Source organism: Nerophis lumbriciformis, linkage group LG03 (genome assembly GCF_033978685.3).
Source record: "Nerophis lumbriciformis linkage group LG03, RoL_Nlum_v2.1, whole genome shotgun sequence".
NCBI lineage: Eukaryota > Metazoa > Chordata > Actinopteri > Syngnathiformes > Syngnathidae > Nerophis > Nerophis lumbriciformis.
The window spans coordinates 63,020,637-63,036,022 of record NC_084550.2 but is presented as its reverse complement, the minus strand read 5'-3'; the positions used below and the strand labels follow the sequence as shown (position 1 = coordinate 63,036,022).

The 15,386-nt window shown below is 39.4% G+C and overlaps 1 protein-coding gene across 2 annotated transcripts in view; it reads left to right on the top strand.

The window, feature by feature from the left end:
• The window catches only part of flnba (filamin B a), a 181,127-nt gene that overhangs the window by 37,287 nt on the left and 128,454 nt on the right, over positions 1 to 15,386 (top strand). For both annotated transcript variants that reach the window (XM_061940924.2, XM_061940917.2), the window contains exons 5-8: positions 3,811 to 3,958; positions 9,335 to 9,453; positions 9,520 to 9,594; positions 9,679 to 9,841. In XM_061940924.2, coding sequence (XP_061796908.2) covers positions 3,811 to 3,958; positions 9,335 to 9,453; positions 9,520 to 9,594; positions 9,679 to 9,841 — 505 coding nt within the window. The remainder of the gene's footprint in view (positions 1 to 3,810; positions 3,959 to 9,334; positions 9,454 to 9,519; positions 9,595 to 9,678; positions 9,842 to 15,386) is intronic.

Genomic DNA, 15,386 nt, shown 5'->3' with positions numbered 1-15,386 from the left:
TAACGCTGAGCTACATTATTTTATTGTGGCCCGCTATATTATTTTAGAGTGGCCTGCCACAATTTTTTATTGTGACCCGCCACGTTATTTTAAATGTGGCACACCACATAAATTTAATGTGACCCGCCACATCATTTTATGTGGCCCGCAAAATCATTTTATAGTGTTCAGCCACGTTATTAGTGGTCCGCCACATTATTTTATCGTGGCCGGCCACATTATTTGATGGTGGCCAGCCTCGTTATTTTATAGTAGGCTGCCACATTATTTTAAATGTGGCACACCACATAAATCTAATGTGACCCGCAAAATAATTTTGTGTTCAGTTCACGTTATTTTATATTGACCCGCCACGTTGTTTTATAGTAGGCCACAAGGTTATTTTAATAGGGGCTCGCCGAGTTATTTAATAGTGGTCCGCCACACCTTTTTGTGGTCCGCCATACGATTTTATCGTGGCGCGCCACATCATTTTAAGATGGACCAATACTTGATTTTAACGTTGAGCCACATTTTATTGTGGCCTGCCACGTTATTTTACGGTGGTCCACCATGTAATTTTATGGTAGCTTGCCATATTATTTTATAGTGGTCCGCCATATGTTTTTGTGGTCCGCCATATGATTTTATCGTGGCGCGCCACATCATTCTAAGATGGACCAATACTTGATTTTAACGTTGAGCTACATTATTTTATTGTGGCCCGCCACAATATTTTATGTTGGCCCGCCATATTATTTTAAATGTGGCACACCATATAAATTTAATGTGACACGCCACATAATTTTATGTGGCCCGCGAAATCATTTTATAGTGTTCAGCCACATTATTTTATCGTGGCTGGCCACATTATTTGATGGTGGCCAGCCACGTTATTTTATAGTCGCCTGCCACAATATTTTAAATGTGGCACACCACATAAATCTAATGTGACCCGCAAAATAATTTTGTGTTCAGTTCACGTTATTTTATATTGGCCCGCCACATTATTTTATAGTAAACCGCGAGGTTATTTTAATAGTGGCTCACAGAGTTATTTTGTAGTGGTCCGCCACACCTTTTTGTGGTCCGCCATACGATTTTATCATGGTGCGCCACATCATTTTAAGATGGACCAATACTTGATTTTAACGTTGAGCTACATTATTTTATTGTGGCCCGCCATATTATTTTACAGTGGCCTGCCACAATTTTTTATTGTGGCCCGCCACGTTATTTTATGTTGTCCCGCCACGTTATTTTAAATGTGGCACACCACATAAATTTAATGTGACCCGCAAAATCATTTTATAGTGTTCAGCCACATTTAGTGGCCGGCCTCGTTAAAATAAAGTGGCCGGCCACTAAATGTGGCTGAACACTATGGTGGCCAGCCTCGTTATTTTATAGTCGCCTGCCACATTATTTTAAACGTGGCACACCACATAAATCTAATGTGACCCGCATAATCATTTTGTGTTCAGTTCACGTTATTTTGTATTGGCCCGCCACGTTATTTTATAGTAGGCTGCAAAGTTATTTTAATAGTGGCTCGCCGAGTTATTTTATAGTGGTCCGCCACACCTTTTTGTGGTTCGCCATACGATTTTATCATGGTGCGCCACATCATTTTAAGATGGACCAATACTTGATTTTAACGTTGAGCTACATTATTTTATTGTGGCCCGCCATATTATTTTATTGTGGCCCGCCATATTATTTTACAGTGGCCTGCCACAATTTTTTATTGTGCCCTGCCCCATTATTTTATGTTGGCCCGCCACATTATTTTAAATGTGGCACACCACATAAATTTAATGTGACCCGCCACATCATTTTATGTGGCCCGCAAAATCATTTTATAGTGTTCAGCCACATTTAGTGGTCTGCCACGTTATTTTATAGTCGCCTGCCACAATATTTTAAATGTGGCACACCACATAAATCTAATGTGACCCGCAAAATAATTTTGTGGTCAGTTCACGTTATTTTACATTGGCCCGCCACGTTTTTTATAGTAGGCCGCGAGGTTATTTTAATAGTGGCTCGCCGAGTTATTTTATAGTGGTCCGCCACACCTTTTTGTGGTCCGCCATGCGATTTTATCATGGTGCGCCACATCATTTTAAGATGGACCAATACTTGATTTTAACGCTGAGCTACATTATTTTATTGTGGCCCGCCATATTATTTTACAGTGGCCTGCCCCAATTTTTTATTGTGACCCGCCACGTTATTTTATGTTGGCCCGCCACATATTTTAAATGTGGCACACCACATAAATTTAATGTGACCCGCAAAATCATTTTATAGTGTTCAGCCACATTTAGTGGTCCGCCACATTATTTGATGGTGGCCAGCCTCGTTATTTTATAGTCGCTTGCCACAATATTTTAAATGTGGCACACCACATAAATCTAATGTGACCCGCAAAATCATTTTGTGTTCAGTTCACGTTATTTTATATTGGCCTGCCACGTTATTTTATAGTAGGCTGCAAGGTTATTTTAAGAGGGGTTCGCCGAGTTATTTTATAGTGGTCCGCCACACCTTTTTGTGGTCCGCTATACCATTTTATCATGGTGCGCCACATCATTTTAAGATGGACCAATACTGGATTTTAACGCTGAGCTACATTATTTTATTGTGGCCCGCCATATTATTTTACAGTGGCCTGCCACAATTTTTTATTGTGACCCGCCACGTTATTTTATGTTGGCCCGCCACGTTATTTTAAATGTGGCACACCACATAAATTTAATGTGACCCGCCACATAATTTTATGTGGCCCGCGAAATCATTTTATAGTGTTCAGCCACATTATTAGTGGTCCGCCACATTATTTTATTGTGGCCACATTATTTGATGGTGGCCAGCCTCGTTATTTTATAGTCGCCTGCCACAATATTTTAAATGTGGCACACCACATAAATCTAATGTGACCCGCAAAATCATTTTGTGTTCAGTTCACGTTATTTTATATTGGCCCGCCACGTTGTTTTATAGTAGGCCGCAAGGTTATTTTAATAGGGGCTCGCCGAGTTATTTTATAGTGGTCCGCCACACCTTTTTGTGGTCCGCCATACGATTTTTTCACATCATTTTAAGATGGACCATTACTTGATTTAACGTTGAGCCACATTATTTTACGGTGGTCCACCATGTAATTTTATGGTGGCTTGCCATGGTATTTTAAAGTGTGGCACACCACATAAATTTAATGTGACCCGCCACGTCATTTAATGTGGCCGGCAAAATCATTTTATTGTCAGCCACATTATTTTATATTGGCCCACAACGTTATTTTAGCGTGGACCAGCACTTTAAAGTGGCCCGTCCCATCATTTCAAAGGTGGCCTGCCATGTCATTTATGTGGTCTGGGAAAGACCGAGGGGGAAAAACACTTTCTGGTCAAGTGATTTGTTTCCTCCATTTTGACAGAAAAAAGTTGCACATGCAATAATTGCACACGTTTTAATATTTTCTGATGTTCCAAGCATTTTTTTTTTTTACAGTTATCGAAAAAAAACCACTTAAATATCTGCTTGTCATCTTGACTTATGATCTCAAAGCAAGCATCAATTTGTAAAAAAATATTGCCTTTGCAAATTGTGTAACAAAGCTATTATACGTTTATATTTGTATAAATCTACTGATACATGTGGCCCTCTGAGGGCTGCCATGATTGTGATGTGGCCCTCAATACAAAGCAGCTCTATTATAATGCCATCTAATGATCTCCCTCCAGTATAGCATATATACATACTTGTAATGTAAGTCATACATACTGTAAAGTAGCGTGTGTAAAGGATATTGACTGGTGTGTGCAGGTGATTGCTCCGGAGGAGATTATCGACCCTCGGGTTGATGAGATGTCCGTGATGACATACTTGTCTCAGTTCCCCAAATCCAAACTAAAGCCAGGAGCACCCTTAAAGCCCAGGCTCAACCCCAAGAAGGCCCGTGCTTATGGACCAGGTACTCCTAGACACTTCTTCACTTTGCATGCATGCAATCATGTCATAAAATGACCGTATTTTACGGTCTGTAGCCGTTTTTTCCATATATTAGCCGTCCCGTGTTGTGAAATGAGTTATTTACACAGAAATATTCAGTAAATATTTATTTACATACCTTAATTGTTTCCAAACGGTGACTGTAACACGGCATTAAAACGGCTGATCAAACAAAACAGAAGTGCGGAAAGCTGGCTTTCCAATCAGCTAAACGAGACTCAATAAGTCCACGGTGACGTTTTGGGGAATTTACTGAGGAATTTGTGAAACTGAAAAAATACAAAAAGAATGCCTCTATCAATTTGTCCTGGCTCGCAGTCCCTTCGTTAAAATCCTTAGGTGGAGGTGAAGTGGCATCGGAGTCTGTGTCTCTCTTTACTAGCTTCGTCGAAGCATGTTGCTTTTGTAGCTGTTTCAGCAGATTTGAATTGCTGTTTTGGGCAGTAGGATAGGATCTTTGATCCAAGACACAACTTACGTTTAGCTAAAATGTTCTTTTTGTCATGACTTGGTCCTGGGGTTTAGTTTTTCTAGAATGCAACGGAAAGTTGGCTCGGGCGAGACGGGAATGTAAATACATGATTTATTTAATATATCAAAATAAAGTGCAAACGAAAAGCGCGCGCAGTGGCGGAGAACAAACTATGAAACCAAAAGTCTATAGCAAAAAAAAGTACAAACGAAAAGCACGCACAGTGGCGGAGAACAAACTATGAAACCAAAAGACTATAGCATTAATAAACAAAACTTACTTGGCATGGACTAAAAGGAGCAGCATGAACGATGGACATGAAATCAAGTGTCAGAAATGTGCCGAGCATAATTGTGGGATGTCACCAGACAGACAAACTGAAAACAATGAACTTAAATACTACAGACATGATTAACGAAAACAGGTGCGTGACTCAAAACGTGAAACAGGTGCGTGACGTGACAGGTGAAAACTAATGGGTTGCTATGGTGACCAACAAGAGTGCACAATGAGTCCAAACGTGGAACAGGTGAAACTAATGGGTAATCATGGAAACAAGACAAAGGAGTGAAAAGCCAGAAACTAAAGAGTCCAATAACTAAACAAAACATGACTAAAACAAAACATGATTACACCATACTTGCCAACCCTCCCGAATTTTCCGGGAGACTCCCGAAATTCAGCGCCTCTCCCGAAAACCTCCCGGGACAAATGTTCTCCCGAAAATCTCCCGATTTTCTGCCGGAGCTGGAGGCCACGCCCTCTCCAGCGGACCTGATTGAGGACAGCCTTTTTTCAGACGGGAGGACAACAGGGTGACAAGAACTAAATCATCCAGACTAGATAGAAATTGTATTATTATGTTTATGTTACCTAAAAATGCAGAGGGGTTAGTGCATCTTCCTCACAATACGAAGGTACTGAGTAGTCTTGGGTTCAATCCCGGGCTCGGGATCTTTCTGTGTGGAGTTTGCATGTTCTCCCCGTGACTGCGTGGGTTCCCTCCGGGTACTCCGGCTTCCTCCCACTTCCAAAGACATGCACCTGGGGATAAGTTGATTGGCAACACTAAATTGGCCCTAGTGTGTGAATGTGAGTGTGAATGTTGTCTGTCTATCTGTGTTGGCCCTGCGATGAGGTGGCACTTGTCCAGGGTGTACCCCGCCTTCCGCCCGATTGTAGCTGAGATAGGCTCCAGCGCCCCCCGCGACCCCAAAGGGAATAAGCGGTAGAGAATGGATGGATGGATGGAATTTAAAAAAAAAAGAAGAAAGAAATACATTTTTACTATATTTTGCTAAAAACATCAAAATTAATTGTATTTTTATTTGTATTTTTTCTGACTCCTTATTACATCCAGCCATAGAATTATACATTAAAATAAACATATTTGAAATAATTAATTTTAAATTATCATAATAATTCATTTAAAATGACCGTATTTAATTATTAAAATAATTGCTTGTTTTTAGCATTTTATTCATTACAGTTTGAAGCTCTCAGAAGCCAAGTTATGTTATATTCCTTAAGATTTATTTATGCAAGTTTGAAGTATCAATTATCTAAACACAGTTTTGTTTGCATATTTTATATATATATATATATATATATATATATATATATATATGAAATACTTGACTTGGTGAATTCTAGCTGTCAATATACTCCTCCCCTCTTAACCACGCCCCCACCCCCCACCTCCCGAAATCGGAGGTCTCAAGGTTGGCAAGTATGGATTACACAGACATGACACTTTTCTTTGTGCTCGACAAAAGGAAAGTACGGTAGTGAGAATATCTCCATGTTAAGAAACACGACTTTGGCTCCGCCATGATGTCTTGTGGTCACCACACACACACACACACACACACACACACACTTCTCTTCTCCCGCTTTTGACACAGGAAGATTCAGAAGGACAACACTGCAGCTCACTCAGATCTTCTGTTTCTAGCCAATACTACATAAAAAATAACGTAAAATAGCGCAGTACCGCATCATGTAGTAACGGTAACTGAGTTACTGAATATAAAAAATAACGGCGTTACAGTAACAGTTAGTCCCAACACTGTTCGTCGGTAAAAAAAAATCCATAAATTAGCCGCACCGTTTTTTTCAAGCCGCAGGGCTCAAAGCGTAGGAATAAAGTAGCGGCTTATAGTCCGGAATTTACGGTAATTATGGATTAGATTTATATCGAGCTTTCCTCGACACTCAAAGCGCTACACAGGGAACTGAGACTCCATCATTCATTCGCTCCACATTCACACGTTTGCTAATGGAATCGAGAAGAAAAGAAAAAAAGAGGGTTACTTGGAAGAAGCTCTTTCTGCACACGCTTCCTGAAAGGCCATCTGGTGGCCACTGGAAACGTCGGTGTGTCGTACAATGACAGGAAGCCGGCGCCTGGTCATCTCAACAATGACCAAAAGACACACCAGGGACGCTGACATGTGATCCTGGATCCTGAGAAGAAAATGAACGGACACCAAAACATCCTTAGGTCGAAAAACACATCAAATCAAGCTTCATTTGAAAAGTGCTTTTCCATACATAAAGGAAGTGCAACGCAAAGTGCTTTACAAAGTTAAAAACAATACACCGATGACCCACATCCCCCATTATCACACACACATACACACACACACACACACGCGTATACACACACATGCAACTATATGAACAAATGATTGCATGGCTGAGTACAGAGGAGCCATGTACGTAAACACTATCACATCTGCAGAGCATGGCCACCAGGACGCTGACACAAAAGCGCCCCCACAGCACAGCAGATAACCCCTGATGGTTCATCTGAGGAACGCTGGAAAGTAAAATATATAATACAACTTGTAAAATAGTAAGAACCATGAGTAGAGATAAAAAAAAAGTTAAAGTACCAATGATTGTCACACACACACACTCGGTGTGGTGAAATGTATCCTCTGCATTTGACCCATCCCCCTTGTTCACCCCCTGGGAGGTGAGGGGAGCAGTGAGCAGCAGCGGTGGCCGCGCCCAGGAACATTTTTTGGGTGATTTAACCCCCAATTCCAACCCTTGATGCTGAGTGCCAAGCAGGGAGGTAACGGCTCCCATTTTTATAGTCTTTGGTATGACTCGGCCGGGGTTTGAACTCACAACCTACCCATCTCAGGGCGGACACTCTAACCACTAGGCCACTTAGTAGGCGTAGTAAAATACAAGTAAGACGTATTACGATAAAATAAGATAATTAAATGAATATACAGTAAAGATAGAATAAATGGAACTAAATAAAATATTGCATACCGTATTTTTCGGAGTATAAGTCGCAGTTTTTTTCATAGTTTGGCCGGGGGTGCGACTTATACTCAGGAGCCACTTATGTGTGAAATGATGAACACATTAGCGTAAAATATCAAATATTATTTATCTCGCATTTTCGGCGACTTATACTCCGGAGCGACTTATACTCCGGAAAATACGGAAAATATTGCATAACTAATAAGATAAAAGGTAAAGTATGAATTACTTCAATAAAATAATAAATATCAGGTAAAAGTCCAATTCAAAAAGGTGGGTCTTAAGCCTGCTCTTAAAAACATCAACATCTTAAAAAACGACAAGCTGTTCCACAGACTGGGGCCATAATGGTGGAAAGATGCCATCCCGGGACTTTGTGTCCTGACTTTTGGAATAATTAGGAGATGAGTGCCGGAGGATCTCAGTGGGAAGGTTTGCTGTTTTGGGCAGTAGATAGGATCTTTGATCCAAGACACAACTTACATTTAACTAAAATGTTCTTTTCTTTGTGCTCGACAAAAGAAAAGTAGTGAGAATATCTCCATGTTAAGAAACACGACTTTGGCTCCGCCATGATGTCTTGTTGTTAGTAAACACAGACACGCCACCTCCACCACATTATATACACACACACACACACACACACACACACACACCGCGCCTCTTCTCTTCTCCCGCTTTTGATTCAGAAGGACGACACTGCAGCTCTCCATTAAAACACACTCATATCTTCTGTTTCTAGCCAATACTACATAAAAAATTACGTAAAATAACGCAGTAAGGCATCATGTAGTAACAGTAACTGAGTTACTGAATATAAAAAATAACGCGTTAGACTACTACCATATTTTTCAGAGTATAAGTCGCACCGGAGTATAAGTCGCACCTGCCGAAAATGCATAATAAAGAAGGAAAAAAACATATCAGAAAGACGACACTGCAGCTCTCCATTAAAACACACTCAGATCTTCTGTTTCTAGCCAATACTACAAAAAAAATTACGTAAAATAACGCAGTAACGCATCATGTAGTAACGGTAACTGAGTTACTGAATATAAAAAATAACGCGTTAGACTACCGTATTTTTCAGAGTATAAGTCGCACCGGAGTATAAGTCGCAACTGTCAAATGCATAATAAAGAAGGAAAAAAACATATATAAATCGCACTGGAGCCCGGCCAAACTATGAAAAAAACTGCGACTTATAGTCCGAAAAATACGGTAGTTACCGCCGAAAATAACGGCGTTACAGAAACACGTTGCAATGTAACGCGTTAGTCCCAACACTGTTGTCAGTAAAAAAAAATCCATAAATTAGCCGCATCGGTTTTTTTAAGCCGCAGGGCTCAAAGCGTAGGAATAAAGTAGCGGCTTATAGTCAATGCAGAGATTTTAAAACTGGCGTAATGTGAGCCCGCCTTCTGGTCTTCATCAGGAAACATGCCGCTGAATTTTGGAGTAATTGCAAAGGTGTAATAACCTTATTAGGAAGAGCAGAAATAATAATCTATACCACTTGTAATAGCGTCTCCGTGTCCTCCGTCGACCAATCTGTGTTTTGAAAGGACTGACACTCCTCTGCAGGTATCGAACCTACGGGCAACAGGGTGCTCCGCCCTGCGGTGTTCACAGTCGACACTTTCAGCGCCGGGCAGGGTCAGGTCACCGTCTATCTGGACCAACCGGACGGCACCAGAGAGGAGGTAAACATCTGTCGCCTCGTCCTTCTCGCCAAGATGCTGACCCGGGTCTGTCTTTCTGTGTCTCAGCTGAAGGGGGAGCCCAACGAGGCCAAGAAGACCTACAAAGTCTCCTACGTCCCTCAAGTCCTGGGACCGCACATGGTCGGCCTCCGTTTCTGATGACTCATCAAACGTTTTGCTTTGAGACCTCCGCCAAGCTGAAAGGCGTGTGGTTGTGTTTCCTAGGTGACCGTGCTGTTTGCAGGCCAGCCCATTCCCAAGAGTCCCTTCCAGGTCAGCGTGGACAAGGCGCTGGGCGATGCCTCCAAGGTGGCGGTGAAAGGGCCGGGGATCGAACCTGTGGGCAACGTCGCAAACAAACCCGCATACTTTGACATCTACACTGCCGGTAAGAGGACCGGTTAAGACTTGTATTTTCTCGCACAGTTAAAAGGGGTCATAGCATGATTTTCCTTGGGGTCTACATAGCATGCAACGGTGCACTGCAAAAACTGAAATATAAGTAAGATGAAATATCTCAAGTAAGGGTGATATTTGCTTATTTTCTGTCTGATAAGATAATTCTTCTCACTAAGCAGATTTTATGTTAGACTGTTTTACTTGTTTTAAGGGTTTTGGTCCTAAATGATCTCAGTAAGATATTACAGCTTGTTGCTGAGATTTGATGACCTATATTGAGTAAAACATGCTTGAAACTAGAATATCAAGTGTTGCAAAGCTGTGTCATCAACACTCACAAGTATAAAACTACTTTTTTAAAGTCATCATTTCTAACTTCAAGCATGAAAAAAAAAAAATCATGATTTTGACACAATTTGCTGTTTTATTTTCAATGAAACAATAGAAAATAGGTACTCATATAGTAGTACAGTTGGCACAGTACAGTAAACTGACAGTTAATATTTAAACATTTAACATTTCTAACTATTTTGAACAGAAATAGTTCATGCACATTCAGGTAAATTCTTCAAAATTACAATGAAAAATTTTTTGGCCGGGGGCCGGGCTGTATATATGCGCACTAATTGACTGAAAGAGCACGCACTTGGCGCGATTATGTCATGTTGTCGATGGAAAAATGCATTTTTAGACAATATGATTTGCCTGAGCGGCTAGGAGACCCCGAGAGTAAGAAGATGTTGCCTTGTTGCCTTTCCATTAAGAACAATAAATTAGTTTTAGTATAAGTTTGCTGTTTTCAAGAAATGTAATGCTGAGCGCATATCATTATGTCAAGATAATGGCACTAGCATTTACTTCATTTAAGAATATTTTTCAACATATTGAGCAAAAAGGTCTCTTTTTTTTTTTTTTTCTACCAAGAAAAATGCACTTGTTATTAGTGAGAATATACTTATTTTAAGGTATTGGACCTTTTTTTTTTATAATATCCACAAAATTCAAAGAGCAGGTTGAATTTTAACACTCGTAACTTAGATTTGATATCAGGGAAACATCGTTTACTGGATTGTACCGCTCGAAGTGTTGTATGCAGGGGACCAAAGATTTGGAACCGGCTTAATGAGAGCCTCAAGATGCTGTATCCATTCTCCAACTTCAAAAAGAAACTAAAAACTTATCTATTAACCACCTATCTTTAATGCCTCATGTGGGGTAGACTACTGTTGGGTTTTGCATGGTTGAATGAATGTATGTATGTATGTATGTGTATGCTTGCTTTAGTACTATTATCTTGTGTTAATCATATAGCGTTGTTTTTTGTTTTGTTTTTTGTTGTTGTACTTGCTACCATGTTCCATCATTTCATGTATATACTATCCTCTGGACCCCCTGTCAAAAGCTTCTTCTAGCTTATTTGGGGGACCCTTTCACGTACCAACATCTTTAAATGATGATATTTCACTACTATTGTATTTGTTATATGGTATTGTGAATAAAACTTGAAACAGAAACACTGCAAAAAGTCAGTGTTCAAAAACAAGTGCCAAGTGCGTGCTCTTTCAGTCAATTAGTGCGCAAGGAATATATATATATATATATATATATATATATATATATATATATATATATATATATATATATGTCTTAATAAGGTTATCCAAAAAATAGTGCTCGATACCGTAGTAGAGCGCAATATATGTATGTGTGGGGAAAAAAAATCACAAGACTATTTCATCTCTACAGGCCTGTTTCATGAGGGGGGTACCCTCAATCGTCAGGAGATTTTAATGGGAGCATTCGCATACCATGGTTTATATAGGGCACAGAGTGGGTGGGTACAGGCTGGCCTAAGGGCGTGGTGATTGGTTCATGTGTTACCTAGACGGAAACACCTCCTAGGTAACACATGAACCAATCACCACGCCCTTAGGCCAGACTGTACCCACCCACTCTGTGCCCTATATAAACCATGGTATGCGAATGCTCCCATTAAAATCTCCTGACGATTGAGGGTACCCCCCTCATGAAACAGGCCTGTAGAGATGAAATAGTCTTGTGATTTTTTTTCCCCACACATACATATATATATATATATATATATATATATATATATATATATATATATATATATATATATATATATATGTATATGTATGTGTATATATATATATATATATATATATATATGTATGTGTATATGTATATATATATATGTATGTGTATATATATATATATATATATATATATATGTATGTATGTATGTATGTATGTGTATATGTATGTGTATATATATGTATGTGTGTATATATATATATATATAATATGTATGTGTATATATATGTATGTGTGTATATATATATATATATATATATATATATATATATATACATACAGGTAAAAGCCAGTAAATTAGAATATTTTGAAAAACTTGATTTATTTCAGTAATTGCATTCAAAAGGTGTAACTTGTACATTATATTTATTCATTGCACACAGACTGATGCATTCAAATGTTTATTTCATTTAATTTTGATGATTTGAAGTGGCAACAAATGAAAATCCAAAATTCCGTGTGTCACAAAATTAGAATATTACTTAAGGCTAATACAAAAAAGGGATTTTTAGAAATGTTGGCCAACTGAAAAGTATGAAAATGAAAAATATGAGCATGTACAATACTCAATACTTGGTTGGAGCTCCTTTTGCCTCAATTACTGCGTTAATGCGGCGTGGCATGGAGTCGATGAGTTTCTGGCACTGCTCAGGTGTTATGAGAGCCCAGGTTGCTCTGATAGTGGCCTTCAACTCTTCTGCGTTTTTGGGTCTGGCATCCTGCATCTTCCTTTTCACAATACCCCACAGATTTTCTATGGGGCTAAGGTCAGGGGAGTTGGCGGGCCAATTTAGAACAGAAATACCATGGTCCGTAAACCAGGCACGGGTAGATTTTGCGCTGTGTGCAGGCGCCAAGTCCTGTTGGAACTTGAAATCTCCATCTCCATAGAGCAGGTCAGCAGCAGGAAGCATGAAGTGCTCTAAAACTTGCTGGTAGACGGCTGCGTTGACCCTGGATCTCAGGAAACAGAGTGGACCGACACCAGCAGATGACATGGCACCCCAAACCATCACTGATGATGGAAACTTTACACTAGACTTCAGGCAACGTGGATCCTGTGCCTCTCCTGTCTTCCTCCAGACTCTGGGACCTCGATTTCCAAAGGAAATGCAAAATTTGCATGGTTGGGTGATGGTTTGGGGTGCCATGTCATCTGCTGGTGTCGGTCCACTCTGTTTCCTGAGATCCAGGGTCAACGCAGCCGTCTACCAGCAAGTTTTAGAGCACTTCATGCTTCCTGCTGCTGACCTGCTCTATGGAGATGGAGATTTCAAGTTCCAACAGGACTTGGCGCCTGCACACAGCGCAAAATCTACCCGTGCCTGGTTTACGGACCATGGTATTTCTGTTCTAAATTGGCCCGCCAACTCCCCTGACCTTAGCCCCATAGAAAATCTGTGGGGTATTGTGAAAAGGAAGATGCAGAATGCCAGACCCAAAAACGCAGAAGAGTTGAAGGCCACTATCAGAGCAACCTGGGCTCTCATAACACCTGAGCAGTGCCAGAAACTCATCGACTCCATGCCACGCCGCATTAACGCAGTAATTGAGGCAAAAGGAGCTCCAACCAAGTATTGAGTATTGTACATGCTCATATTTTTCATTTTCATACTTTTCAGTTGGCCAACATTTCTAAAAATCCCTTTTTTGTATTAGCCTTAAGTAATATTCTAATTTTGTGACACACGGAATTTTGGATTTTCATTTGTTGCCACTTCAAATCATCAAAATTAAATGAAATAAACATTTGAATGCATCAGTCTGTGTGCAATGAATAAATATAATGTACAAGTTACACCTTTTGAATGCAATTACTGAAATAAATCAAGTTTTTCAAAATATTCTAATTTACTGGCTTTTACCTGTATATGTATATGTATATATATATATACATATATATATTTACAGCCCGGCCCCCAGACAATTTTTTTTTATTGTAATTTTTAAGAATTTATCTGAATGTGCATGAACTATTTCTGTTCAAAATTGTTAGAAATGTCACATGTGAAATGTTTAAATATTAACGGTCCGTTTACTGAACTGTGCCGACTGTACTACTATATGAGTACATCTTTTAGATTTATTTTAATTATGAGACACAATTGTGTCAAAGTCATGATTTTTTATTTCATGCTTGAAGTAAGAAATGATTACTTTAAAAAAGTAGTTTTATACTTGTGAGTGTTGATGAACAGTTGATATTCTAGTTTCAAGCATGTTTTACTCAATATAGGTCATCAAATCTCAGCAACAAGCTGTAATATCTTACTGAGATCATTTAGGACCAAAAAAACAAGTAAAACACTCTAACATAAAATCTGCTTAGTGAGAAGAATTATCTTATCAGACAGAAAATAAGTAAATATCACGCTTATTTGACATATTTCATCTTACTTAGTCTTCAGTTTTTGCACCATTTTTTGTGCTGGTGATAAGAAAATGTGTGTACCATGACTAGGGAAGGTTGTTTGAATTGGGTCATGTAGGTAAATGCTCTGCATGCAGACACATTGATGTACGATTAGTGACCACTGACTTGAGTTACTTTTGTTGGCCACTAGACGGTGACAAAACGGCAGCTATCAGGCAGCTGACAATATTTGGATAGTATATTAGGGCCACATTGCTTATTGGACTTGTGCCGTCTCGCGGGCCAAATTGAAGACGCCGGCGGGTCGCACTTGGCCCGCGGGCCGTAGCTTCGACACCCCTGTTTTAGCATATTTATTAATAGCCAGCGACAAGGTATGTTTCTGACGTGGCGGAATGTAAACAGAGGTCACAACACAGGAAGTATATTACCTGAGGGGGCGTGGCTACAGGATATAGTTGCCAAATGAATGTGGAATTTTCAATGATAATAATGTTAGTAAATTATCTACTAATGTTTTCCGAGTTCTTTGCTTGTATGTCATAAGAGTTTTACGAGAAATGTTCAGTGATAAAAATGTTAGTAAATGATCTACTAAAAACTCTGGTTCCTTACCAGTGTTGGGTTAGTTACTGAAAAGCAGTAACTAGTTACAGTTACTAGTTACTTCATTTCAAAAGTAACTCAGTTACTAACTCAGTTACTTACACCAAAAAGTAATGCGTTACTGTGAAAAGTAACTATTTAGTTACTTCTTTTTGTCTTTTTTTTTTTTTTTAAAGCTCCCATTAATGCCCTTTTAGCCTTCATTTCAGTACTGTTATTGCACTGGAGAATAATACAATGTGTTGATCAACTTGACATGCATTTGCATCACTGAACTCTGCTAAGCAATGTGGTCTATGGTCTACATACAACACACAAAGACAAAGATATGTTACAAAGACCAATTTGTTTCTGGCCAGAACAAATTGACAAAACTATTTTAAATAGCTGCAACATAACATACATAAGTAACAAACAGCATAATAACAGCATAGATGTA